This window comes from Exophiala bonariae, assembly GCF_035927105.1.
Source record: "Exophiala bonariae strain CCFEE 5792 chromosome Unknown scaffold_20, whole genome shotgun sequence".
Classification (NCBI taxonomy): Eukaryota; Fungi; Ascomycota; class Eurotiomycetes; order Chaetothyriales; family Herpotrichiellaceae; genus Exophiala; species Exophiala bonariae.
In genome coordinates, this window is record NW_027042495.1 from 111,660 (window position 1) to 137,867 (window position 26,208).

Here is a 26,208-nt window from a genome sequence, read left to right on the forward strand (position 1 = left end):
GACTTACCGGGTACCAATGGTGTTTTGGCAGCAACCTCCAGAGTAGTGATATTTTACGGGGCTGTTCATACCTTCTGATTGAATGAGTCAGAATCGTCAACTTAATGTTAAGAAAGAGTGGTATTAGCGATATATCCGCAAGATTATGATTACCTGGAGTGATTTAGTGAGATGATACCTTGAATGTAGGAGCGTTTCCATGATGTCCGTCCCTAGGGCAATGTCGAGGGTTCAAGGGTACCTACCCAAGTCAGGCGAGAAACATTGGGCACCAGAGACCTAGGTTAGGTAGGTAGCTTGGTATTGTGTAATTCAAAATTCGGCATCAGCAACTCTGTCACCAAAAGCCATTGTATTTTATGTTCAGTCAGGATTCATGAGGTAGTCAAAACTCGAGTCTGGTGGCTCATATGCATATGTAGGCTCTCGTTGCCTTTCCCTCCGCTCTCCCAATCCAAAACATGTACCATCACCATCACCTGGACTGAATTTTTATGTTTGGGATTTTCAAAGGGTCCCACAAATATATATGCTTGAATGGTCGATCGCCCAGGGTTGGTCTCCACCATCGTTGCTCCCTGTCGTGTCCATGTGCAAGTTGAACGCAAATAGAATGCATTTCACCCCATAAGGTTTCCCATGTGGAAAGTAGACGCCAGGGCTTAAAAGTGCGTAAGCAAAACTATACACAAGTGGGTATCAATCGAAGCAGAAAAACGGTAAAAGCACAATAGCCAACGCAAATCCAATCATGGGCCTCGAAAATGCACAAGTGATGCCACCCTTTAAACACTGATTCTGCAATCATTGTCCATGAGCCGGATACAAAGTCGGGTCGTTCTTGATATGGTGTGAGGGTCGTGCTTGTGGTATTATTGGTATTATCGAGTCTTTTGGAGGGGTTCTCTCTGGCCCATGGCCGTCATTTCCAACGCCTGGGCTAACTGCATGTCATCGTAACTCACTCAGCATGATTGAAGAAAGCAGGTACTTTCACATCTGAGGCGGTCCTCCTGAGCCGCTTTCCGTCGAAGTATCACCTTCAACGGTCTTTCTCCATGCTTCGGGTAGGCACACGCAAACCAAGGGGAATGCCTTGATTTCTCCCAGAGGTGTTCCTGAGTCTTCTCGAGTTGCCGTCCCGTTCGACACTCCGCTGTCGCGTTGAAGCTTGTGTTTGCCATCATAGTCTTCGGCACGATCATCGATTCGAACACCTGTGGCCCACCCATCATCCCAAATGCCCACCACTTTGAGCATGTCTCCCCTTTCCAGTTCAAACTCGTCTCCGGCGCGAGGCTGATATGCCCACAGAGCTGAGACTTTATCTCCAGGGTGGATGTCGTCATTTGAGTAGTAGTCTTTGAAAAAGGGTAATTGTTCTGACTGGCCACTTGCAACTCCCTCTGGTGAAGAGAAATCACCTCCACTGCCAGGTGAGCTGCCTTGTTGTGAGTCGCTTCCGGGAGAATCTCCGAGCTTGGCGGCCCCCATACCCAAGGCCTTTTGACCCGATCCTGGGCTGCCACCATATGGGTCGGTGTGCGAAGTGTAGTTACGGGGCCCAACATGAGGTGCTCCCGAGGGTTGTTCATCTTGTAGAGCTGACATGCGAGCAACTCGACCACCAGGAAGTACCTCATAGCCTGGTTGGGTCATTGGTTGATTGTAAGCTGAGGATGTTGGTCCTTTCCTTTGTGGAGATGGCTGATTGAGTAAACTACCGGCCTTACTATCGTTCTTCCTGCGGCGTAGGCACATGAAGGCGAGGACAATCAAAGCCAGAAGTAGCAAGAATCCCAGCACTGATCCAACCACGATTCCAGCGATTTGACCACCACTTAGACCATTGCCACCTCCTGTGGATGCTGCGGCATTCGTTGAAGCGCTTCCGGTGGATGAGGAGGTGGCACTGGCGGTTGAAGAAAGAAGGTTTGGAAGCGTAGAGAAGACCGGGAGGGTGACATCCTCACAACGACCAGTCGCGTTGGAGGTCAAACAGCAGGAGTCGGTGGCGTTTTCCGTACTGGCTCGGCAGAAATTGCAGAGGCCCATGAGATTTCCAGCAAAACCACAATCTCGAGGCTCGTTTAATGCTCCAGCGATACATGTTCCACTGATAGAGTTGGCCGGTAGAGCACAGTTGGTGAAGTCAGCGCGCAATTGGTCGGCATAGCTGTCCGCTCGTCCGGAACACAAGGCATTGTTGGATACAATCTGCTCTTCACTGATTGCCATGTCTGCACAAGCGTCGGCACACAGCGGTGTCAGTTGTGCTGGGGTGGATTGACAAGAGTCCCGGGAATTCTGTATGATTGCATTGCAGAGAAAGCTCGTCGTATAACGGGCATAGTAGCTGGAGGTGTTGCCGAGGTTGACATTATCACAGCCAAAGAGGTTTGTGAACTTTTCCGAGACATACTGTTGAGAGACATAACGATTTAATTCGGTGTCGAATGATTCTGTAGATGTGACATAGGCGAGGAATGGACTATTCAAGTCAGTGGTTGATGCCCAAGGTTGGTGCGATGCCGACTTACAATAGTCCAATTAAAGTAGTATTTGTAGCAGATATAGATGAAGCATTGAAAGCCTTGCAAGCTGTCGAGGTGGCCAGGGAAATGCAGTCCTGCGCAAGAACGGCCGGGGAGACCAGGGCCAATGCGCCCAATAGCCTGAAATTTACCATACTCGAAAGAAATCTTCTCTCGTTGGTCAAGTGGTGTTCCCCAAACCAGGTGTCCAAGAAGTACTTGTTTCTCCCAAGATCATTCTGAGCACATCGTCGTCGCAACCCCTATGCCCGGCCAAGCAGCGAGGCTATCGACAGGAGAAGGAGGCGGGTTGACTGAGCTTTGACAGGAACCGGATAGCTGGGTCAGGGAGTTGGTCGAAGCAACAGTCGGGAGAAGGTCCGAGCTGAAGGTGTGAAAGATGTTAAATAAAGACCAACGACGCCGGAAGAGAACCAAAAGAGAAACGAGTGACTATAGGTCAGAGAATAGCTCCAAGAGCTCCGGGTAATGACGCGCTGCGAACGAATGGCAAATCGACAACAACTCGAGTTGAAGGTGAAGTGGAAAGCAGAAAGAGGAAGAGAAGAGGTGCGGGAGAGCAAGCGGTGATTGGGAGGATGGCAAGAGAAAGAGGGTGTTTGTGGTGGCAGGTGCAGGACGCAGGACGCAGTATGCAGGAGGGTGGATTCTGGACCGGACGGACAAAAATGATCATGACACTCACACTGCAGTGGCACTGGCAGACAGTTCCTCATACCAAGTACGAGGTAGACGAGGCCTGGAAAAGACGGACTTTGTCCAGCACAGACACCATTCGCAAGTCGATGGCGGTGGTGGGCCTACGGAAGACAAACGCCTCTGTTGATCTGCTCTGGCAACCACGACTGGAAGGGATTAACGGCTCGTCTAGTGACCCCGTCTAGCTATTCCAGGTAAAGCCTCCAAGTAGCGGACAGCCTAATACACCTTAAGTCCCTTTAACTAATGCCCCCTAAGCCCGTTCCTCTCCTTTCCAATCTCGCGGACTTGAACTGGCCCATCCCCATGCTTTTCGCCTCAAGCCCCGGTCGGCTGTTTTTGTATTTGAAACAAGCCCTCGCTGTGTATATCTTTTCTCTTGAAAAAACTGAGTTCGGAAAATATACAGTTGTTATTTTTGAGACCAGCGTCCTCAGGCTGAGAATTGTGGCGTGTTCGGTGTTTATTACTGTACTCTGACCTAGCTATGTTGAGAACTTACCTGGCCTCGTCACCTCTGGTTTCTTAGGCGAATCGACTTCATCTCCGACGCAAATGCAACACTAGATTTCAACGATGCAGACAACCGAAACCTGCGGCAGTTGGTTTGAGAATAGTCACCAATTCAAGATTCAATGGCGATTGTGATGCAGTGGAGTGTTTGACCAAAAAGGAGATTGCATGGCGTTTGCAGCCACCCGCGCCAACCGCTGGCCTGTGAGATAGTAAAAGGGTCAACTTCTCTTTCGCTTATTCTCTTTGCGTGGCCTGTGCCCATGCGAATGCCTATTTCCTGGCATTCCCTCCAATCATCAAATCTCCTATCCCTCCTTTCTTTTCCACTTGCCTGTCGCCATGTTGCCGCAATCAGTGTTGCGAACTCACAAATAGCGTCATCCCGAGAAGTTTGTGTTTCTTTTCCCACACCGAGTGCAAACATTATTCTCTTACGATGTCGATATCGATGTCGCTAAGATCTGTCCCACACAGTAACTCGGGGTGGTCATCATCGTTGCAACACAATTGGGCCTACACCAACCACCCTAATGCAGTCTTTCCTGTACGTTGATGTCAGAATGCAGGCACCGTCACTTTCAATGCAGGTACTCGTGTCTGCTGCACTTCTACCACCTCGTATTTCAGGTAGGTTCTGCCTTTTCATGCATCACGGTAGACAAATTCGGGAAACCCCTCTTGGACAACCACCCGAAAGTCGAAGCGGGGAAGAGAATTGACTTCCCTTCGAACTGAGAAAACACTGCACAAACGTGGCGTGCTCATCCGAGACCGAGTTCGAATCAATGCATGAGCCTGCTTCCTGCATTCCCCGGTATGAACTAGCTTTGAGGTAACACCTTCTTCGATAGAGAGGATTTGACTAGCGAAGAGTTACCACATCATTATTGATGACTCGTCGAGAGAGACGGCCACTTCGAAACTTGGGATGGCATCATTGAATTAATGAATGCGTAATGCTATCTTACCTACCTAGGCTGGAAGATTCCAATCGTCAATTACCATATGTCCGTCTCCAATCAACGGCAGCTGGATTAGTCCTGTCTCAACGCTCAATTGATGCCTACCTCCAAATAACGACTTGAATTTGACATCATACATGACTACCAAGCCAGCAAGAGATGGTTCATACGAAAGACCTCGCCTTCCTTTCCCGGAGTTTTCTCCGTCCAAATATCTGACCCGGCCATCATCTGTGCTGCTGTCAAGCTCGACTTCCCATGGACCTTTACTATAGTTCAATGCGTGGTGGTCCTCTGAGCGGCAAAGTCCAGAGAACACCAGAGCAGATCACTTCGACTCTTGAGAAATTTGCTTCATCTCCATTACCTAGGTAGGTATTCCAAAACAAAACCCTCTGAGATGCGCAACCAGGTCTAAGGTAAAACCGTTATTGTGCTCGTAATCTGCTAAGTGACCATCATGTTGCTTGTTCGTCAGACAGTGCACCCCAGCGTCAACATTGAGCTTGACGGCTGAAGCACGGAAGAAGATGATTATTGGACCATGTTTCCTCTTTCTTCTATTGGCGGTTGACATGCACGTTTGAAAACAAGACTTGAGCCAAGGCTGCCTTCAAAATGAGCTGAAACCCCAGCCTTGTAACCGATCATCAAGACATGAGACACAAACTCATCGAAATCCTTATTACCATGCTGCTTATGGTTGCAGAATTCATTGGACCAATTCCATCCACCCTTAAAGTTGTTGCTCCGTGAAAACTGCTCCACGTTTACGCACTCACTCTCTTACTGTCTTGCTCTCGGAACGTCGGTAATCCCATGCTTGGACCATCATGACAACACAGCAATATAGATACACCGAATTGGCGACAGAACCACCAGAAATACGCCTACTGAGAGCAGTGTTGGATACCAGCACCGATCAGATATGGGAATCCCTTGATCAGGTCAAATTCGAAATGCAAGTCCATAGCTTGGACAAACTGCCACCATACTTTGCCTTGTCCTACACATGGGGAAACCCAACTCTCCTCACTGAACTCGACTGCGACGGTCAGAAGATTCGTGTGAATGAAAACCTGGCACGTGCCCTCCATACCGTAATCTGCACCATTCACGCCCGTAAGGGTGTTATCTGGGAGAAGCTTTACACCTTGGGGGAAGAGATCTACATCTGGGCAGATGGACTTTGCATCGATCAAAGTAACTTCATGGAGAAAAACACACAAATACCTCTGATGAGTGATATTTATCGCAAGGCAAGGGAAGTCGTTGGCTACATTGGTGCGCCCCAGCACACCGACCCAGTTGAAGCATTTCAAGCCATGTTCTTCGGTAATAATGCAGCACTCTATTCTTCCAAAGCGCATGATGCAGCAGATGCTGATTGGAAAGAACTTTGGTCTCAGCCATGGTTTGGTCGCTGCTGGGTTATCCAAGAGGTCATATTGGGTACAGTAATGTGTGTTTATGGAAACGGGACAATAAATTCTTCTTGGCCATTGTCCCTCTATCAGAAAGATGAATTGTGGTTCCATGTCATGGACCTTTTCCCCAGAGAAGGCGATTGGTCCATCGGTTTCAACATGCGTCAAACCTATACATGGAACCAAGCCGGGCTGCTCTGGCGTATGGATGGCAAATGGTTAGGTATGGTCCGTCATATGTTAGGTTCTCAGGCTTATGAGAGCGCGGAAAAGGCTGGTGCAGAGATGGACTTTCTCCATGCTCTCTGCTATTCCAGGTCAGCCCAGGCCACGGACTCTAGAGATAAAGTCTACGCAATCATGGGTCTCCTCAACGAATCTGACCGCCAATCAGTAAAGGTTGAGTACTCCCCAGTATACACAACTGAACAGCTATATCTTGACACTGCTCTCCATTTCATCAAGTCAGGACAAGGTGCTCGACTACTAGAGCATGCAGGAACATCACGCTCAACTGAAGGTTTGCCAACCTGGGTACCAGATTGGAAGTTTGAACCTCGCTATCCTCTGTCAAGCTTCTACTACGCAGCAGCACGATCAAGCCAGCCCAACATTAGACTTCATTCCGAGGACCCTACAAAACTGGTCGTACGGGGCGTCATCGTCGATGGCATATCAATCACCGGGTGGCGAAGCAATTACCTCACAGGGAAGTTAATCCAGGAGCTTGAGATACAAGACCCACGGACACACTTGGTACTCATGGAAGCCAATGCGATTAATATCTGTGCAGGTATTCAAGAATTGACCGAGAACAAATCAAAATACTATACCGGCGAGGAGTACAGGGCGGTGGTTTGGCGGACAATGACTGCTGACATTGGGAACGACACACCCCGCGCGGGATGGGATGATGAACAATGTTACGCAGCATGGTCGGAGTTGGTCACCGTATTGAGAGCTCGAATGTTCACCGAATTCTATGCTGCGGGTGAAGTCGACGATGATGAAGATGACTGGGAAGATGTAGAAGACGACGACGACGACGACGACGACGACGACGATCTGAATCTTGAAGGCACAACATTGGGTCCACAGAATGAAGAAATCGCTGCAGATAACACTGAAAATGACGCAAGAGATATCACTCGTTTCGCAAATGCAATTGAGGATATGTCCATCGTGCCACAGCCTGAGGAAACATGCACGATCACCGAGGAGGCTCACTCTCCTGATGAACAGGACGAAGTTCCGAAAGAAGAAGCATCACGCGACACCCTGGGAAACATGGACGTCACAACAACGCAAGCAACCGGACCAGAAAAGCCAGAAGAGACTACCACAGGCTTCCCACCATCCAATACCAGACATTTGAAACCCCAAAGCTCCAACGCAGCAGAGGATTTCGAACTCGACAGCCTCCCCACTCACCTCCCAACGCTACCACAACCTTCAACGCAACACGAACGCGAACTCGAACACAAAGGCCGGCCATTCGAGATCAAAGCCCGGCGCCTCCTGTACGGCCGCATGCTCGTCGGGACCGACGGCGGACTCCTCGGCGCGGTGCCCAACGACGCACAAGGCCGCGACCTCATCGTGTGCATCGCCGGCGCGAACGTGCCGTTTGTGTTGAGGCCGATCGCTGCTGCTGCTGTTGCTGTTGAGGAGGGGAAAGAAGCCCGTGCCGGCACCGGCACCGAAGAAGGGGGCCGGGAGTATCTCCTCGTCGGCGCTTGTTATGTACATGGCTTGATGGACGGCTTGATTCCGAGTCGTATGCACACGATGGATTTTGTCTTGCGGTGAAACAAAGGCCTAGGGAAGTGATCGACATGACACGACAGGAGATGCTATAATGAATTGACGATGCGATGAACGTAACCGAATTGATGTGTTCTCCGGGACACAAAACTTTTGGACAACCGCGGCCTCGGTCTTCATGATAAGGATTTCTGGTTGGGGTTATTGAATTTGTCGAGATATATCAAACAACACAGGGAAGTCACACGATCGATGAGGAGTGCTAGATGTGATCAATGCTATGATCTGAGCTACAGATATTCTGATTCGTAAGAGAGAGAAAACTGGGGATATACTCATCATACGCTGTAGTCTAGAGCTTACTTTTACTTTCGATAATCGCTGGTTAATCTTTCTAAAACAGAAATGCAAAAATGCTGTTGTCTTTCTCTCGTCGTGAAAATACATGATGGCTTGCCTTATGCTGTGTGCTAACTAGAGCCAGTGGGGCGAAATATTGTGTACATATATATATTCATCACCAGTTGTGATCGCGGGCCGGGTCCGGCGGGAGGGTGGTGTTGGAGCCGGAGCGGCCATTGGCACTCCCGGGTTTCGAGTTGTCGACGAGCTCCATGACGGAGTCGCTGTCCTTCAAGGGCATATCGGTGATGGTGGTGGATATTGTCTTGGTGATGTTCTTGGACGGCGGGTTGTGACTGTTTGTGTTGCGGAACGTCCTGGCGTGGGAATTGCTGTACGGGTGGAGATAGGAACTCTTGTTGTCCGCACTGCTTCCGAACAGGCTCGGTGCGACTTTGCGAAGGAGCAGCTGCATCGCAGGCATGCATGCGCAGATGATGCCGACGTCGACTTCGAGTGTCGACATGTACTTCGAGTCGACATAGTCCCCTTGATGATGGAACTGTGAGAAGAAGTCTTGATGGAAAAATTTTGGAGAACAAGAAACTTACAAGTAAAATTGGTCGACTTTCGATACGTGACGAGGCTGTGGAAGCGGACCGCGCTGACAATTGTCACGCTGAAATTGTGTTAGTTCGACTTTCTCTGGGGATTGTTTGATACATTCTGGCTTACAATAGTCCTACACTGAACATGGCAACGACTTGTATTTTCTTCTTTCGAGACAGTGTAAGCTTCAGGAGATGTGGAATCGGTACCAGAATGACAGCGAGGTCAAGAACAACGTTGATTGAACTCCCAATCCAGGTCATAAGGAAGGTATTGATACAATGCCCTCCAGTCTGTCCAGGTAGTGAGGTCCAGGCGAAGGATACTGGTGTGCATTGCCAAATGATCGCGGGGATAAATGAGAGGATGCAGGCTACTATTAGGCCCATCAGAACGTAGGTCGAGTATATGAAGGTTCGATCCGGGAAAATTCGTAGGTAGAATGCGAGGATCGAAAGTTTAGTGACCATGATACTAAAGAAGTAACATATCACTCCGATATAGAAAAACTAAATCCGTTAGCTAGGTGTACCACGTGAATGTTGCGAGCATCTTAACCGACCTTCCTAATGGTTGTGATATTGTTGGGTGGTATCGAGTAGACATCTCTACCGAAACCGAAATGTATCACTACCATGTTGTCAGAGTATACTGGATGAAAAATCATGTCTACTTACGGACAAGATCACTCGAGGACATCACAATCATAGAGATCTGGTCATGCTAGTCAGACATGCTGCGAAATAGGGTATATTGACTTACCAAGACTATGAGGATGAGTCCATCGTCCCAGCCAAATGGGGCCTTGAACGGCGGTATTCGTGTGACCATTCTAAGTATGACCACCAGCAGTGTGATGATGCCAAAGGTAGCAGTAACAACTAGTACTTTCGAGCTACTGTTTCGTTCTCGGTCGTTACAGTACTTCAGTACGACATCTATGGCAGCTGCCAAACGTATTAGGGACTTCTGAAGGGGTTGCCATGGGTGTCAAGTGTGCTCCGCTCACATTGAACTTCGCCTGTGGTGCAAATCCCCGTAGAGCATCCGGACACGCCAGTTGCAAACGTTGCGATTTCAGTGCAAAGACATGCTTTGTCCGTCTCTAAGCATGTCGTCCGACCAATATACTGGTTAGTGCAGTTCAACTGTTTACCTCGAGTCAGTGACTATTTCTGTGTGAGGCCCTTGATTTTTCCAACATACAGTACATGATGGTAATTGCTCAAATAGTTCTTGTGTGCGCCCCGGCCAAACCAGAGCCGCCAGCACCAGAAACATTGAGAGCGGATTCATATTGGCTATGTGCGAAGCCCACTCTGAATGAGTCTCGCAGTATATCATGGACGAGTAGAGGTTTTGTAGTATAAAAATGCGTAAGTAGAGAGAAGGGGGAACGCAACGTTCATACACATAAAATCACGGAACGAATCAACATGGGTTGCACCTCAGGCAGAGTGTCCAAGCCGGGGGGGTTTGTACGGATACGACTGGTAAAGTCAAAACTCCGCGGTATGCAACGGCTTGGTCAATAATGCACGAGGGACTGGACAACTTGACGTTGTACCTCGTATGACAGTCTGGTCTGAAGTTGGAAGGATGAAGAAGCCGCGAGACGGGTCCAGCACATCTGGAAGCGACGGCTCAGGCTGTGTTTCCTCCCAAAATCAGGGGTGTCATGCTCAATTCTGCATGGAAGGAATTCTGGAATCTGCGGTTGACTAACTACTCTGAGAGTCTCGTCCTTCAACGGCTTTGCTTTAACTTTCACTAGGCGACTGAATATATCATGTTGTTTGGTACTATGCAGAGAACAAAGTTGTCGGCTGGCCGGACCACTAACTAGTCGTTTTCGCTTCCTCGGTAGGCGTCGCCAATCTAAGAAGTATGCTCTTAGCCTCTTGCGGAGGAGGAGCGTCGGAAGATGCCGGTTGCTCGAGCGTGTTCATGGTGTCACTGACACATCTTCAAACCTTCTCGGTGCCCTGATGGGGTGACTTTCTCTTACTTCGTATCAGTCCTTCGTGATGATGCTTCCATTAGTAGGTCGAAAGGGCCATCACAAAGATACGATAGCTCTATCATTAGACTGAGAAAATTCCGCCTACGATGCGCTGAATATGGCTTACAGTGCAGTCTCAGTAGAGAATAGCACACTTAATGTGAATCATCTTGTCATTTTCATAGCTGATCAAATATTTGGCTCGACAAGGAAACGAGCCCCTGTAAGGGAATTCCAACTCTCGGCTGAGGGGCCGATGGGCCGTGGGGACCCGGCGGGGATCGTGGGGAACCGACGCTTGGTACCACTCCTAATCGGACATCTCAGGATTGTCCTTTGGACAACATCAGCCCCGTCCTCCTAGAGTCTAGCTAGAGATAGAAGATTGGATTCGCCTGTGTCAATATATGGACGATATAGCTCAGAGACAGGAAAGGTGCCATCGGGACTCTGGGGTACGCAGTGACATCCTCAATCGACAGGCCTCAGTATTTGCTTCTCGAAAAATTGTCAGAATCGTTGAATCACTCATACGGCCTGATGAAGCTTGGTTCCTTGGGTTCGGAGCCGCTTTGCTTCTTAATTCGGCTTCTTACAACTTGTCAGGAGGCCACCAATCCCAGGATTATGCGGAAAGGCTTTATAGTTACGGGTGATCTGTTTCCTTAAGAGGTCAGGCTGCCCTGTCACTCTATGCTCGTTTCCCCCGACATTGGGGTTCCGCGGAAGCGACGGCCACTTCATTTGCAAAATGAGACTGGTAATGGTTTGTGGCTAACTCAACGAGAAATACAATGATTGTATTCGATGGGTTTGATCGAAGGGCTTCCCCTTTTCAGATGATAACTACCGCCCTGTCCTTTCTAGGATAGTAAAACCGGATTCGAGCACCCGCAGTGAACTTCGTATCGAATTCTGCTCCTCCTCGAGAGGTAGTGCTAATCAGGAGTAAATTACAGGTTGGAAGGGTATTAGCTTGCCATTATCGCGGACGAGCATGCCTTTATGTTTTGCCTTGTTTTGCAGACTAGCCGCTATGCTAAAGTGCTCTGTGCACGAGTTCTTCATTCGCGCTATGGCTTCGGTTGCAAAGTTGTCCGCTCTAGTTCAGGTTCACACTCGGTCATCTTCAGCTTGGTATCTTCAATGAGACGATGGACCACAGCATGGTCATGCCTTCCGATCACCAGCAATTTCAGGTTTGTTGATATATGCCTATTGAAGGGGTAAACCTAGTAGCAATGTAGCAAAGGGTTATTCGCGCAATGCTTTCTCACGCTCATGTTAATCAGTGGTATAGCCTCCTTGGCTGTCCTTAGAGCAGCACAATGGTACTGGATTGGCTCTGTATGCACCAAGGAATGATTGACTGTTCTGAGCAGTGTGTAGAGAGGAGAGAGGGAAGAGTCGAGCATGACCTCTGCGAAGGTATAAATACCTTTTCGAGTTGATTATGCTCTTAGGTCGTCGGAGTCATCGCGGCACAGGTTTTACAGCCAAACCCAGTTGAGAACTTGTCGGCGCTGACTGCCTCATGCGTGCGTCATAGCGAGATACAGTGAGGTCTTTACGTCGACCTACCTTTCTTTGTCACTGCTGCGGAACCATCTGTCGGCATCTTAGGGGCTGTGAAGTTTGGCTGGCCTAGTCGTCAGGTGTTGAGGAGCTTGTCTCGGGACATCAGGCGACCTTTAACCGGAGATGGCATGAAAAGCCATCTTGAACTTGGATTTCGACCTCTGACTTAGCTAACTAGGTACCTAACCTGTAAGATACTAAGTAACTTGAACACAGGGGCTACTCAGTCGACTTCTGTGATAAGGCGTCTTGTATCAGACTTTTCCAAGTTTGTTTGCAAAATAACTACATGCATCTGCCACGTGTACCAGCTATTTACATCATCAAAAGAGAATGTCATCCACCAACCTCGGAAGTTTGACTGGGATGGGTTTGATTCACAAAAACATCCCCTCAGTGTAACAAGTCGTGGCAAGCTGCCTTAGACCGAATGCTAATCACGATCTACATTTTCATTTCTCGAGTCCTCCTGATAGCCGTTGGATCAAATGCGCTATGTTCTCTCTTGCTTTAGAACTCGGCTAATGCGATGATGGCAACCGGATACTTTTCACCCATCCCCGTCGCTATTAGGACTGGCTCTGAGCTTTCGAGTCGGGCCTTTGCCCTTACAGTCCCCAGAGATACATCATAATTTCTCGTCAAAATGCAGATTCCATTCAAGCATTGTTGAAAAAACCTCTCCGCTCACAGATGTTGCGGCGTTCAGACTCCAGACCTCTATCCATGACGAGACCTTCCAGAATTCAACTTGTCTCCATGATGCAGTTATGCGACATACATTATGTCTCCATCTCGTATATACAACAAGGCACGCCCTGCTGATACAGTCCTTGTATACTTTCAGCGTTGTCTGGAGTGCATACCCGCTCAAGATGGAGCAATGTTCATGACGGAACTCCAGCCCTGGGCTGCTCAAGGAGGCCTGAATGGTGGGTGAATAGCCTATGTGCATCACTTGTGTCATTTTTGTCATCCCCTGAATATACTTGCTTGGATATATTATATCATTATCGAGCATTCTCAGAGAGTGTGGTCCTCTTACCTTCAGCCCTCTGGTATACTCCGTACCCGTCATCCGCTCACGATCCGTACCCGGCCCCCCAGGCTACCAATCGCGATCAAACATTGTTGATGAGCCTGGCGAAGGTATCAACAATCAGTTTGAGACGTTAAGACAACAATATACAAGTACGAAAGCCCATTTGTTTGCGGAAACCATTGTGATCTTACTTTCCGTCAAGAAAATTACAACCATGGCAGGCCAATGCTCCGATTGCTCAGTGCAAATCTTCGGACTCGGGGGACGAGGATTTCACCTTGTTGTACCTTCTGTGCTGGGCCCTAGCCTTGCGGTGTTATTGGTTATGAATCGTCTTTATTGGCGTTTTCGTATGTTTGGACGTTTCGGTCTTGATGATGTCGCAACGATGTTGGCTACGGTAAGATGCCTGTGTCTTTGTTCAATAATGCTGCAGTTCTGACCACTGGACAGGCTTTTCTTCTTGCTCAATGCGCTACTTCCATTGCGGCGGTCGATTTCGGGTATGGCAGACCGCTTGAAACTCTAGAACGTCACCAAGCAGCTCGAGCATTGAAGGTAGGAATGTGTCCATTACTGTTCCCTATATGCACAAGTCTCATGGTACCTCTAGTGTTTCTTCCTCGTCCAAATATTTTACAAGTTGACTATCAACTGTACAAAGCTATCCATACTCTTCCTGTACCTTCGAATATTCATCGATCGTCTGTGGTTCGTACGTGGGTGCTGGTGCTTGATTGTCTTGGTCCTTTGCGCTTGCATCGGCTTCACGGCATCAACACTGGTGCAGTGCAGTCCGATATCAAGTGCCTGGCAACCCTGGAGCACAGAAAGAAGTTGTGTGAACATCTTTGGATTGTGGTACAGTAACGCCATCTACAATATCTTGACGGATCTGATCATCGTCTTGATGGTACCACCAGTGATCTTCACCTTGAAGCTGCCAATGCGACAGAAGCTAGCCCTGACTGGAATCTTTGGATTGGGTACCATCGTGTGCGCAGCATCAATCTCACGACTTACAACACTTTACTCTTCGGCGTATGGTACCGATGCCACGGCAGGCTCTCTGATATCGACAATATGGACAACGATTGAAGCTGGCCTGGGGATCATCTGTGCAAACCTACCAATGTTAAGAACACCAATCCAGCATTTCTTCCCACGCCTCTTTCCTTCCACATCTGGGACAAACCGACTATCAAGCAGGGGTGTATCTTTGCCATGCAGATCAAGTCACAGTACCACAAATGTCTGCCATTCTGAAGCACCTCAGACTACTGTCTATCCAGCGGAGTTGGAAGGTGGATCGAAGCCAGGAACCCACATGTATGAGACCTCCGCGACAGCTAACACCATCATTTATCCGCGAGATGAAGCGTTTTGGCGGCCATGCCTTGATACCCTACCTGAGAACAGGGACTTTGAATTACATACGGAGCCCAATTTTCAGACGATTGGATTGAGCTCACATCATGAGCAAGTTCCTGAAGAGGATTGGTACAAGTACCAGCATAAAGTATGGTAATACGATTGATTCAGTGAATCGGGTCGGTGGGTCGTCCGGACAAGAGAATGATTGTGAGGTATCAATCCACGGTAGGGTGTAAATGGTGACTTGTGCAGTTCAAGAGCTACTTGGTCGGAAAAAGTGTGTAATATTTGAAACTTCAGGTATCCTCGATTTCAGAGAGTCGCCTGTAGTTTGTCAATATTGAAGGTCTTCAAAATTCAAGGCCAGAAGGGTGCTTAGGTAATCCGGGATAGCCCGTAACTTCTGACACGTGACTTAAAGCTCCAGGGCTTGGCACTTGCAGGGTGCAGGAGTTTGAATGAACTTGAAGCTGTCGACCAGACATTGAATCTTCAACAGCTTCGAATCACTCCTTACGCCACGTACGAGCAATTTGAGTTCTCTGTATGTGATTTCAAACCTCAATCAGACATCTAAGTAGTCACTAATCGGGTTCATCAGCTCAAAATGTCGTTTGTCATTCGCAGAAGCGTGTCGACTTTGGTCCCTCCCAAGGTAAGGACAATCCCAATTGTATGGACTCCGCGGCAGCTAACACTCTTACTATAGGTTGCAAACCCAGCGGTAAGCTCATATTCACCTTTGGATTCCCAGACAATGTCGCGATCGCGCGAGCATCTCGATCGCCCAATTCGTTCTCAATAACCAGTCGCCCGAACGCCGACTAGGGGGGATTTATGGGCCGCAGCTCTCGACATGGATAGTTTCTGACCATGGAAATAGGGACTTGGAGCCGCCAAAGATGCCGTCCGAATGGCGAGAATAGTTAAATTCTACGAGAGACTACCAAAAGGACCAGCACCTGACCGAACAAGAGGCGGACCATTGGGATGGTATCAAGCAAAATACTTTGGCAAAAACCCATCTTCGGCTCGTAAGGCTTTACCAGCATGGTTGTGAATTGTCAAAAGACTAACACGGAGCAGCTATCTGGCACGCTATCTTCGGTATCATGACGCTGGGTTACAGCATGGAGTACTACTTCCATCTGAGTATGGATCGTCCCAAAACAATTGGAAGGGACTGTTGGCTAACGAGTGACATAGGACACCACAAGAACAATGCTCATTAGGCGAAATTGACTGTCAAGATGAGACGAGGCAAAACTGTATATAAGCATCAAGCATCAAACAGAAGTTGTGAGCTTGAATGAAGTTGTTCTAGACCAAATCAAGCGTTTCATCAGTTTGATCCCACTGCTATTTGCTCTTGTGCCCAGTGACGTTCTATGATATCCCTTTGTGGCCAGCCGTTTGTTATACAAGTGTCAGACCAGGACTGAGAAATGAACGTTCTCGGTGTGAGCACGTTTCGTCCAAGATGAATGACATCCAAATCGCAGTGCTCCGCATATGTATACGAGTTCGTACCGTAGCTGAACATTATTGAAAAAGAAGGGTTGATAAGTGGTCCATGCACCGGGCTATTTGTGGCAACACTTGAACGACCAGTGCTAGCGGTTGCGCTGAGCCTTATGACTCCTTTGTTAGTGTGAACCTGAGGCATGAACTTCATGTCCATTACTAGTATTGAGCGCCTGATTGAAGTTGTGACTTGTCACCACCAAACTGGCGTGAACCTCATTAGGCTCAAGTTTTAGGTGCTATGTTTAGGTAAGATCAGCCGTCAATCGCTACACCTCTAGGTACTCCCCCGCCCATAAGCTTCCGAGCCTCAGGCATAGACTTTCCATAACCGACGCCTAGGTGTCATAATTGTCGGCGCCAAGACCTCTCAGCCGACTCTGAAGTCGAACCTGAATCTGAACGACTTGACTTCCACTTGCGCAGCCTTCAAACCCTCCTATCTCTCTAATCATTCGCCGATCTATCCACGGTTCCTCTTCTTCCTCCCTAATTCCCTCTATTCCTTGCCGAGGCCTCGATAGAATCCATACGCCTCTGGATTTCGATCGCGACCCCTGTACCACCAACCCATAGCAAGCCTGCGACGCCCATCACGTTAACCGGACCACGCTGGACAGCCTGGCAGCGGCAACCGTGGCAGACTACACACCCTAACAGGTATACAAGAGTCCGAAGACTACTATGCAACTGACTCTGACATCGTTGCGCGCATTTTAGATCCGAGTTTGTTATGGCAGAGCAGAGAGCACAAGATGTGGTAAACCAAACTCTGTCGGTCGGCGACCTCTCGCCTTCCGACGCACCTGAGACCACATCAACATCTGAGATCAAACTACTGCGAGGTGGGGAAGATAATGCTGTTGTAGAGGTTGTGCCAAAAGAGAATGGAATCCACCACATGCCTTTCCGAATGGATGAACTCGACGATGCCTCCGGTCGATCAGACACCGATACCAGCCGTGCCGAGGGAGAGGGTAGTGTGACTGGCGAAAAGCCTACAGAACAGAAACCATTGAAGAAATTTGTCGCAAAGCCTGTCAGTTTTGCGAAATATTCCGTCCCCAAGGTGATCGCGGCCAGTTCAACGACCAAAGGCACAGACAAAGGTATGAACCCATGCCCATTGTTCGCATTGTGGTGACACAAATAACCCCCGACATTAGCTACACCTCCAAATTCCCTATCTTCATCAACTCCGCTCGCTGGGCGTCCTCGCTTAGTCGCGAAGACGACAAGCTTACTTCAATCAAAGGCTAAACCCTTCAAAACTGCCACACCTGATCCTATGCAGGTGTGGAACAAGAACCGAGGTATGACAATCCAGTCTTGATCATCGACCAACCATGGAGATCTGTCGCGTGGTGTCTTTGCATGCTAACCCTCTGCAACAGTAACACCCCAACCCTCAACGAAGCATCTGACGGATGAAGAGCTTAAGCAGCAATACGGCATCCATTTAACATCACGTATTCAAGAGGATGGAGATGGGAAGGAAGCGAAATGGGCCGATATCGACGACGATGAGGATGACTGGGCCCCGGAAACGATTGAGTGGAATGACGGCACCAAAAGCACCCTCACGCCTGCCGAAATTGCTCCTCCACCTACTCAAAAGATCGTCTCATCTGCCGAAGTGAATAACGAGGTCAAGCCCGTACAACCACCTCAACCTGTACCGCCACAATTTACCAGTTCCGTCGGTCCAAATGCTACTGTGTTGAAGTTGGGCGCCAATGCTGGAAGACAAGCGCAGAAAATTGCTACTCTTCAGTCAAGAAGCCCCTCCGAGAAACCGACCCTCATGACCTCGAAGAACCATGCGCCAACCCCGGCTAAGTCACCTTGGGCGACGTTGCCGCCAGTAGACAAAGTCTCGCCTATAGCTATCAATCCGCAACCATCAATGCCACCACCCGGTCGACTTCCCCCAGGTGGAAACTATTCCCAAAGTCCTTCTTCTGCCATTACAGCGCCATCTCCAGCGCAGGAAATATCCGCAGATGACTTCAACCGCTCATGGAGGGATTCTTCACCCGCACAGACGCGAGAGCTGTATATGCCAAACTCGGGCAAATACGAAGCAGTTCCCGAAAATCGAAGGCGCATGTCTCGGAATGATCAAAATTTCCGTGCCGCTGCTGTATTACAACGGCCCAGTCAAGGTGATATACACGCACCTGCCGAACCATCAGCAGCTTTCCAAACCAATCGAACAAGCACTGATTCGGCAAGGAGAAGGGCATCATCAACACTTTCTGGGGGCAGTGGACAGTTTGCTCGACGTATGTCGATCAAGTCTACTGAGCATGCCACCCCCGTCTTCGAAAATCATAAGACGGCGAATGAGGTTGACGTCCCACCGTTTTCGGGAGATGGGACCCTGTCGCAAACCCAGACCCCTGCCTATCAAGCCCGAGGAGCCAGTGACTATATTTCAGCAGATCCTCATCACGCACCAGAAAGTGACCTTGAAGAACAAAGAGCACAACAGAAATTGTTGATGAAAGAAAAGATCGAGTTGGCAAGAAAGAGGAAGCTTGAGGTTCAGCAGAAAGAGGAAGCTGAGAAGCAAGAACGAATCCGAGCTAAGCTCGCGTCCCTTGGTCCCAGCACCATGATCACTAGTAAAGCAGATGAGAACATTCACGACAGCGCGGTGAAGAAAGCCGAGCAGGCAGTGCCTGCGCCCGCACATGCTTTGAGCACCCAACAATCCCCCCCAAAGCCACCGCAACCACTTGCCTCAGGAGAACCACAACAATACGGCATGATGAAAGTACATCCTCTGGATTCAATCAAGAAGCATGGAACTTCATTGTCACGTCCTGTTGATTCTCATAAGACAATCCCTCCTGCCAAAATTGAGTCAAACTTATCCAAAGAGCAGCCACAAGTGGAATCCAATCAAGGCCCATCACCTATCATCAACGGGGTTCGAGCAGTGTCTGAAGGACGGCATTCAGGTAGTCAAGAAATCGTCGGCCCACCTGAGCCTAGTCCTAAGTTCCCCAAGCATAATACTGGGAGCGAAATGCGAAGCGGGTGGAATGACTTGCGTCACGACCATCGCGCTCCTCAAACAAGCAATCTCTGGGGCGTGCCAAATCTGAATAACAAAGCTCTCGGCAATGGCACCTTTGATCAAAGTCTAGCTGGCTACGCACCTCAAGATCTTTCTCGGACGTCCTCAACTGCGCAAGGTTGGATGAATGGCAGAACGCCCCACGCGGGTCGCTCACCTCAAGTGAATCACGCGCTCCCAGAGTCGCGATCATATTCATTTCAATCTGTCACTTCACCCGACCAAGGACCTCTTGCTGTTGACAGTGAGATCGACTCTTTGTTTCCTACCACGAAACCTGCGCCCATCGGTCCCCCTCAATCACAAACAACGCATCCAGTCATGGAAAATTACCAGAATGGATCTAGGCCTACGGGTCTCGCAGCGTGGGGAAATTTTCAGGCCGTTGCAAGTGAGCGTGAGCGAATTGAAAATGAAAAGACTCAACGTGAAAATACCGCTCGCCGTGAAGAAGAACTAAGAACAGGAATTCGTCAAGGACCTCAATATGGCTTCAATGAAACATGGAAACAAGTACAAGTTGGTGATCAAGCAGGTCAACGACAACTCACAAACATTTCTCAGGCCAACATCCCGCCTCCTCCCCCCAGTGTTTTTGGCTCTGTTGGCTCACTTACAAACGCCGATCCACTTCCTAGAATAGGAAGTGGTCAAGCTGGACGCGGTTCACGCTTTTTCCCTCAGCATCTTGGTAACCAACAGCCTCAAGACAGACGTGCTGTTACTTACAGTCACCCTGAGCAGCCGCGTACGCCATCGCCTCCCCCAGCAGAAGAATTTGCAAGTGCTCACCCCGCCTTTGACGGAGACTATGAACGACCGGTTGTACACTTCCCTCGAGAAAAGGCCGTGGTCAAGCTTCCTCCTGCGATGCCACCTACTCCATCAAGCCCAGCCCAAGTTCAAGCAGAAGTTGCACCTCAACCAGAATCACACACTCCGTTGACATGGGCAGCTAGAGTCTCAATGCCACCACCGTCAGTGCCTGTGACTACACCTGCCGCGACAGCTTCTTCATTGCGTTCAGTGTCAACCCCACTAGCACAGAACCCTTCTTGGCAAGAGCGCTTTAATGGATTGCTAGGGAGAAAGTCTTCACCTGCCAAAGAACCCGTCCGATTAGTCGGCCCTGCTTTAGCTGTTGCGTCCTCCACAAAGGAGCCTCTTGATGTCCAACATATATCCATCCCAGCCGCATCTGTGTCTCTGCCCAACGAAATTGAAGTGGCAACAGGCCTAGTTATTGACGAAGAATTGGTGATTACCAAAGATGTTGAAAGCGAAGATGACCTCTTTGAAGATCGTGAGCCAGGTTCATTGCCTGCTATCAAATTCCCACGAGAATCATTACCGTCTCAATGGGCGCCATCAACTTTCTCAAGAGTTTTACCACTTGCTATCGATGCCACGTCTACTGCGGCCTTTATGGTTAGCAACCTATTCGAACGTCATAATGGTCCACAAAAGCCCCAATTCGCCATCATCAGAATTCCCGGAAGTATCAAATCAATCAAGAAGGATATTCCAATGAAAGCATCTCTCTCGACTGTCGGAACTCGGCAACGAGCCTTTGGTAGTGGTCCCCCAAGTTCCAGTGGTTCATACAATGGGCGCAACCCGAACACCCGTCATCGAACCAATCACCGAGCTCGTCAGACTTCCAAGGCAAACTAGAGGGCCTTATCGTCTGTTCATGTTCACAAAGGGGGTCGATGGTGAGAAACGAGGTTTTCGAATTTGTCAAGGACAGATTCTGACACAAGCAATACTGGGTGTTATTCTATTACGGGAGACAAGACCGACTCGTCAACGAACTGGTCCACAGAGTGGATTCTAAAAAAAAAGAGCTGGGAGGTGTGGGATTATCCTGGGATGGTGAATGAAACCACAATGCGCAATATTGCGATTCCGACTGTAATCAGGTGACTGACATTCAAGTCACAATGGGAAATGGATGTGCGAAAGAAGGAAGCCTCCAAACCGACCTTCTACTGTATTATTGAAAACAAAACTTTCTCCTTGTTCTTCTTTTTATCATCATCGTCCGTCATCGTCTTTTTTCCAAACCGGACAATGGAAGGGGGGACATTCGGTTCTCCAAACAACAACCACCTTGCACCGCTATGCCATGCCATGCCATGCAATTGCTCTATTTTGTCGCAAATACTACTATCGTGTGTCGTGTGTTGTGTATTTGGGTGGGGAGGGGTGCCTTCATCGGTGGCTGGAGTGAGTGATGGCATGGGTATGGACGCACGATGTTCAACACAGATGGGAAGGCACGAACACACATACACACACTCGCACTACAACTAGGTACCTTAGCTTACCTTAGACAGAGACACATATCGTTGTCGTTTTACCTTGTTCGCGCCCCTCGCACTCTGGCTGACCGAGTGATTCACCGTTCTTGTTATCACGTCCCCATTGCTGTACACTACAGCAGATTAATATAATGCAATTCAATGCACTGTGCTACAATTCACTGCACTGCGCTGCAATGCTGTCATTCCTGCCTGCCTTGTTTTCCTTGACGTGAGGAAGTTGTGCTTTGAACTGTTCTGTGTTATCAAGGTACTATAGCTAAGGGGACTCAACTTAATCGGGGCGTAGAACTGTTGGCCGGTATGTGGGGCTGAGGCGTGGATATCCTCTGCATAGGCGTCGCGTCACGGGGCAGAGGGCATGTATCACAGCGAAAGGGCATGGCGTAAGGAGTAAGAATGGCATACAGACACGGATTTAAACACGCGCAATGGAGAGATAAGACCCTTGATTATCCGAAAGAGCGTCCCGTCGTCAGAGTGGGTTTGGAAGATGTTGTCTGAGGGCTGCCATTTCTCATCGACAGGGATATGGGATGATCATGGTTCGATTCTTATCGGGGGACAGAATGGGTGGGAGCAGAACTTTCACATATGTTGCATAACAAAATAGCAAGGAGTTGTCAAACGGTCGTTGTTTTTTTTTCATGTTTCAGAATGGATTCTTCATTTTCTGTCTCTCTCATTCATAGATGAGGTGATATCGTGTCGTGTATATGGATTGATGAGTGATTGATTGTGGATTCGTGTCGTGCCAATTATTCGTGAAGGAATTGAACAGAAGATTTGGTACTCCAAACTGTTAAGTTTGAGGGTGATGGATTCGCAAGACATGGCATGACATGGCGTGGTGTGGTGTGCGCGGTGTGTTGTAACCCCAGTCTATCCCCAAGAAGGGTACTGAAAGAAGACGAAACGAGAAATGATATCGGGTGGTATCTGACGATGTCCACTGTTGGAAACGAAAGGTTCCAACCCACCAGCCAGCTTTGAAACCCATTTATTGGAGAGGTCGTGATTCCCAGCTGCAGAGATGGCAAACTACTTGGGAGAGAGAAGCTGGACGAATTCCTCGTCTGGAAAGGTATGAGTGATTAGCCTGAGATGCACACGTACAAACAGGAGGATGTTAAGAACTCACAATCTATCGTTCCATTTCGATCCTTGTCAGCCTCACGGATCATCTCGTCGATTTCCTCATCCGTAAGGTTCTCGCCAAGAGATTTCATGACCTGGCGAAGCTCATCGGCGGAGATGGTACCACTACCATCCTTGTCGAAGACATTGAAAGCAGCACGAGTCTCGTGGGCAAAATCGGTCGCCTTGACTGTCTGAGACATCATCTTGAGGAATTCATCGAAATCGATGCTGCCGCTGTGGTCGACGTCGACTTCATTGATCTAACATTTGGAGTTATTGTGAGCAACGAGTTCATAGTTATGAAACATGATATTCATGGGGCATCTTGATGGAAATGGTGAATCCTGGGCCATTTGGAGGTGTATATACGTTGAAGCGGGGAAACTCTCGGCGTGATGGAGGTGGAGGAAATCTTACCATGTCTTGTAGCTCTGACTCGGAGGGATTCTGACCCAACGACTTCATGATATCGCCAAGTTCGGCGGCGGTGATGGTGCCTAATAGAGGAAGATCGTAGTTAGAAACATGATTCCCTTCACGATGGGTATGCACGCGAGTAGGTGATAAAGGGTAGAGTCAAGCTTCGAAGAACAAAACCTCAGCCCCGCTTACAAGGCTGAGGCTGAGAGCGTTTGTCCCGAGAAAGACGTGTTGATTCCAAAGGCGGGGCTGAAAAGGTTGATGCTTGAACAGCCGTGGTGGGTCGACTTACCACTTCCATCCTTGTCCTAAAGAAAATTGTCAGCAACGAAGCTCGAGAGATGAAATTAGAAGATAAGTGAGATACGTACAAACAGAGCGAAGACGTCCTTGTAAGCTTGGGTTTCCTCTGCTGATAGTGTAACGGGGGTCTCTGGAGCCTATAAGTCCACGCGGTTAGGCGTGCCAAGGGTTAGTCTGAGAAAGATCAATGGAGGGGTGGTTTTTAAACATGTGTCCAGGATTGTTCGGTGTGGAGTGACAGGGGAATAAATGGAATCAAAGGTCTGAATGCATACCATTGCGGGTTGAGCAGGCTTGTTGGAAGTGGTGCGGGATGTTGTATCAATCTTTTCGAGGGTAGGAGGCATATGGGAAAAAGTAATGAAAAAGAAAGAAGAGTTGGGCTGAGATATAGATGCTACAGATTGAAACCCAACCAGGTGAGGTTGTGTGCGTGTAGTGGAACGGGAAGAAAGGTGATCAGGGGGGGTCTGACTGGTTGAAGATTAGGTCAGGGTGGTGGAATTGGTAGTACGAGGTCGGGACCTGGGAGTTTACAGCTGGCCAAGGATTGTGGAAGGATGGGATTCGAGATTCCAAAGGGCCAGAAGATACAGGATGCTAGGCAGAGAGTGGGCGTTAGGGAGATGTGTGTAAGACCAAGGATGGGTTGTGGTGGGTTGGGCTGAAAGAGGTCAGGAATCAAAGAGGTGTCAAAGGTGTCTCGAAAATGAGCTTGTTTCCCTTTGGCTTCTTGGTCCTAACAGGCATCCAATTTTTTAACAGAGAGCAAGGCAGAATTGGTTCTCTTAAAACATTGATGATTGGGGTCCAAGTTGATGAATGATGCAGCAAGCTTGCGTGTGCGTTGAGGGGGAAGCCAGGGAGGGGTTGAGCACGTGCTTCGGTGAACCTGCAACCACGTGATATGAATCCCAATTCGGTTGGATTCGGACCAGCAAACTGAAATCAAGACATCATCATTCATGCCTTCCGGATGCTTGTACGAGATATCTCCACAGCCTTGGAGAAAGGGAAAAAGTACTTCGACCAGCATCGAGCAAATAACATCTACTCCTCCCACTGCAAGTGTCAGGAGATAACAATATACAACACATCCTCGCGGGATCATCTCAAGGCGAACGAATAGTCAATTTCCTTCATGTCATAACTTTCAAAAAGCAATCCAGCTTCTACCAGCGAGTAACACAAACTTCGGGATAAATAAATAATCTCTCGCTCCCAGACTTCTGACTTGAATGTTGCATCGACGTCTATGTTGATCAAGAACAGCACTTTTCACAAATTGACACAACCGAGAGGCCATTCCTACTTCTACAACCCCCTTTCACATCTACAACCCATGCTTCACCAAGCCACCATGGCCACGTCTGCTGCGCCGCCCCAAAAGGACAAGCTTATCTGTAAGTGCAATATTTCTCTCTGTCTGCCTCGCTAGTTAGCGAGGTCAAGTTTGAAACATTTATACCAGTTTTTGGGCCCCGCAATGAGAACCCCCTTGCTTTCTGGAGCATGTGGTTGCCGTTGATGACGGCGTTCTTCCTATGATGGACTCCATGACTCAGATAAGGAAAAACATGTCCGAGACAGAAGAGCGATGGTCCGAAAAGCAAACACGCAACAAAGACATCAAACTGACATACTCCCCTTTTCCACAACAGTCGCTCCCGGCGCCACTGACAGCACGACCACCGACAACAACAACCAACCCACCCCCCAACGCGCCGCACAATTCCAACTATCACGGCTCTCACGGCCCTCGCTGTCCCCCTCCCCCTTCACGCAATTCCACACGTGGTTCACCCACCCAGCACTGACACACTCCGTGCCCGAAACAACAACCCTCTCAACCGCACACCTGCCCAGCGGCCGCGTGTCCTCGCGCGTCGTGTACCTCAAAGAACTCGACGCGCGCGGCTTCGTCATCTACTCGAACTTCGGCACGTCGCGGAAAGCCGCCGACATCGCGACCAACCCGTTCGCCAGCCTGTGCTTCTGGTGGAAGGACGTTGAGCGGCAGGTGCGGGTCGAGGGCCGCGTTGAGAGGTTGACGGACCAGGAGAGCCAGGTTTACTTCGACACCCGGGCCAGGGGCAGTCGCGTCGGTGCGTGGGCGAGTCGCCAGAGTAGTGTTTTGACGCCGAGGGCGGAGCCTGACGCAGACACGGCGCCGCATCAGGGTGAAGCTGACGCTGAGGTCGACGACGGCCGCGCCGAGCTCGACGCCCAGGTCGCCGAGGTCCAAGCCCGCTTCGTCGGCCAGGAGCACATCCCCGTGCCGCCGTTCTGGGGCGGGCTGCGCATTGTGCCGGAGACGGTCGAGTTTTGGCAGGGCAGGGAGAGCCGGCTGCACGATCGCTTTCGCTATACAAGAGTCGACGCCGTCGGTAGTGGGGAGGGGAGTGGCGAGTGGAAGATTGAGAGGCTTAGTCCGTGAGATGTTGTGGGCAACGAGTATGTCGCAAGACAAGCAGACATGAAAGGGCAAGCAAGGGAAAGAACCAAGAAAAGAAAAGGAGAGCGGACGAGAAGCGGGTTTTTG

The 26,208-nt window shown here is 49.3% G+C and overlaps 8 protein-coding genes across 8 annotated transcripts; 5 read left to right on the forward strand and 3 right to left on the reverse strand.

The window, feature by feature from the left end:
- Positions 1 to 993: 993 nt before the first annotated feature.
- LTR84_005336 (uncharacterized protein) lies at positions 994 to 2,689 on the reverse strand (the record flags this gene model as incomplete). The annotated part of the gene is made up of 2 exons (XM_064848906.1): positions 994 to 2,491; positions 2,541 to 2,689. The coding sequence occupies 2 exons, from the start codon at positions 2,687 to 2,689 to the stop codon at positions 994 to 996; spliced, it is 1,647 nt and encodes a 548-aa protein (XP_064704120.1).
- A 2,876-nt stretch (positions 2,690 to 5,565) lies between these two features.
- Positions 5,566 to 7,968, forward strand: LTR84_005337 (uncharacterized protein; the record flags this gene model as incomplete). The annotated part of the gene is made up of 1 exon (XM_064848907.1): positions 5,566 to 7,968. One exon carries the CDS (start codon positions 5,566 to 5,568, stop codon positions 7,966 to 7,968), a length of 2,403 nt encoding a protein of 800 aa, XP_064704121.1.
- A 472-nt stretch (positions 7,969 to 8,440) lies between these two features.
- Positions 8,441 to 9,705, reverse strand: LTR84_005338 (uncharacterized protein; the record flags this gene model as incomplete). Its single annotated transcript, XM_064848908.1, has 6 exons — positions 8,441 to 8,814; positions 8,877 to 8,944; positions 9,001 to 9,383; positions 9,437 to 9,504; positions 9,552 to 9,588; positions 9,637 to 9,705. The coding sequence occupies 6 exons, from the start codon at positions 9,703 to 9,705 to the stop codon at positions 8,441 to 8,443; spliced, it is 999 nt and encodes a 332-aa protein (XP_064704122.1).
- A 4,179-nt stretch (positions 9,706 to 13,884) lies between these two features.
- On the forward strand, positions 13,885 to 15,024 carry LTR84_005339 (uncharacterized protein; the record flags this gene model as incomplete). Its single annotated transcript, XM_064848909.1, has 3 exons — positions 13,885 to 13,896; positions 13,950 to 14,054; positions 14,110 to 15,024. The coding sequence occupies 3 exons, from the start codon at positions 13,885 to 13,887 to the stop codon at positions 15,022 to 15,024; spliced, it is 1,032 nt and encodes a 343-aa protein (XP_064704123.1).
- Positions 15,025 to 15,477: 453 nt separating this feature from the next.
- Positions 15,478 to 15,930, forward strand: LTR84_005340 (uncharacterized protein; the record flags this gene model as incomplete). Its single annotated transcript, XM_064848910.1, has 3 exons — positions 15,478 to 15,525; positions 15,580 to 15,594; positions 15,754 to 15,930. The coding sequence occupies 3 exons, from the start codon at positions 15,478 to 15,480 to the stop codon at positions 15,928 to 15,930; spliced, it is 240 nt and encodes a 79-aa protein (XP_064704124.1).
- A 1,197-nt stretch (positions 15,931 to 17,127) lies between these two features.
- Positions 17,128 to 21,153, forward strand: LTR84_005341 (uncharacterized protein; the record flags this gene model as incomplete). Its single annotated transcript, XM_064848911.1, has 3 exons — positions 17,128 to 17,503; positions 17,561 to 17,707; positions 17,789 to 21,153. 3 exons carry the CDS (start codon positions 17,128 to 17,130, stop codon positions 21,151 to 21,153), a joined length of 3,888 nt encoding a protein of 1,295 aa, XP_064704125.1.
- Positions 21,154 to 22,844: 1,691 nt separating this feature from the next.
- Positions 22,845 to 24,013, reverse strand: LTR84_005342 (uncharacterized protein; the record flags this gene model as incomplete). Its single annotated transcript, XM_064848912.1, has 6 exons — positions 22,845 to 22,879; positions 22,945 to 23,203; positions 23,361 to 23,440; positions 23,656 to 23,671; positions 23,735 to 23,803; positions 23,942 to 24,013. 6 exons carry the CDS (start codon positions 24,011 to 24,013, stop codon positions 22,845 to 22,847), a joined length of 531 nt encoding a protein of 176 aa, XP_064704126.1.
- A 1,013-nt stretch (positions 24,014 to 25,026) lies between these two features.
- On the forward strand, positions 25,027 to 26,103 carry LTR84_005343 (uncharacterized protein; the record flags this gene model as incomplete). The annotated part of the gene is made up of 2 exons (XM_064848913.1): positions 25,027 to 25,069; positions 25,328 to 26,103. The coding sequence occupies 2 exons, from the start codon at positions 25,027 to 25,029 to the stop codon at positions 26,101 to 26,103; spliced, it is 819 nt and encodes a 272-aa protein (XP_064704127.1).
- Between the last annotated feature and the right edge of the window lie 105 nt (positions 26,104 to 26,208).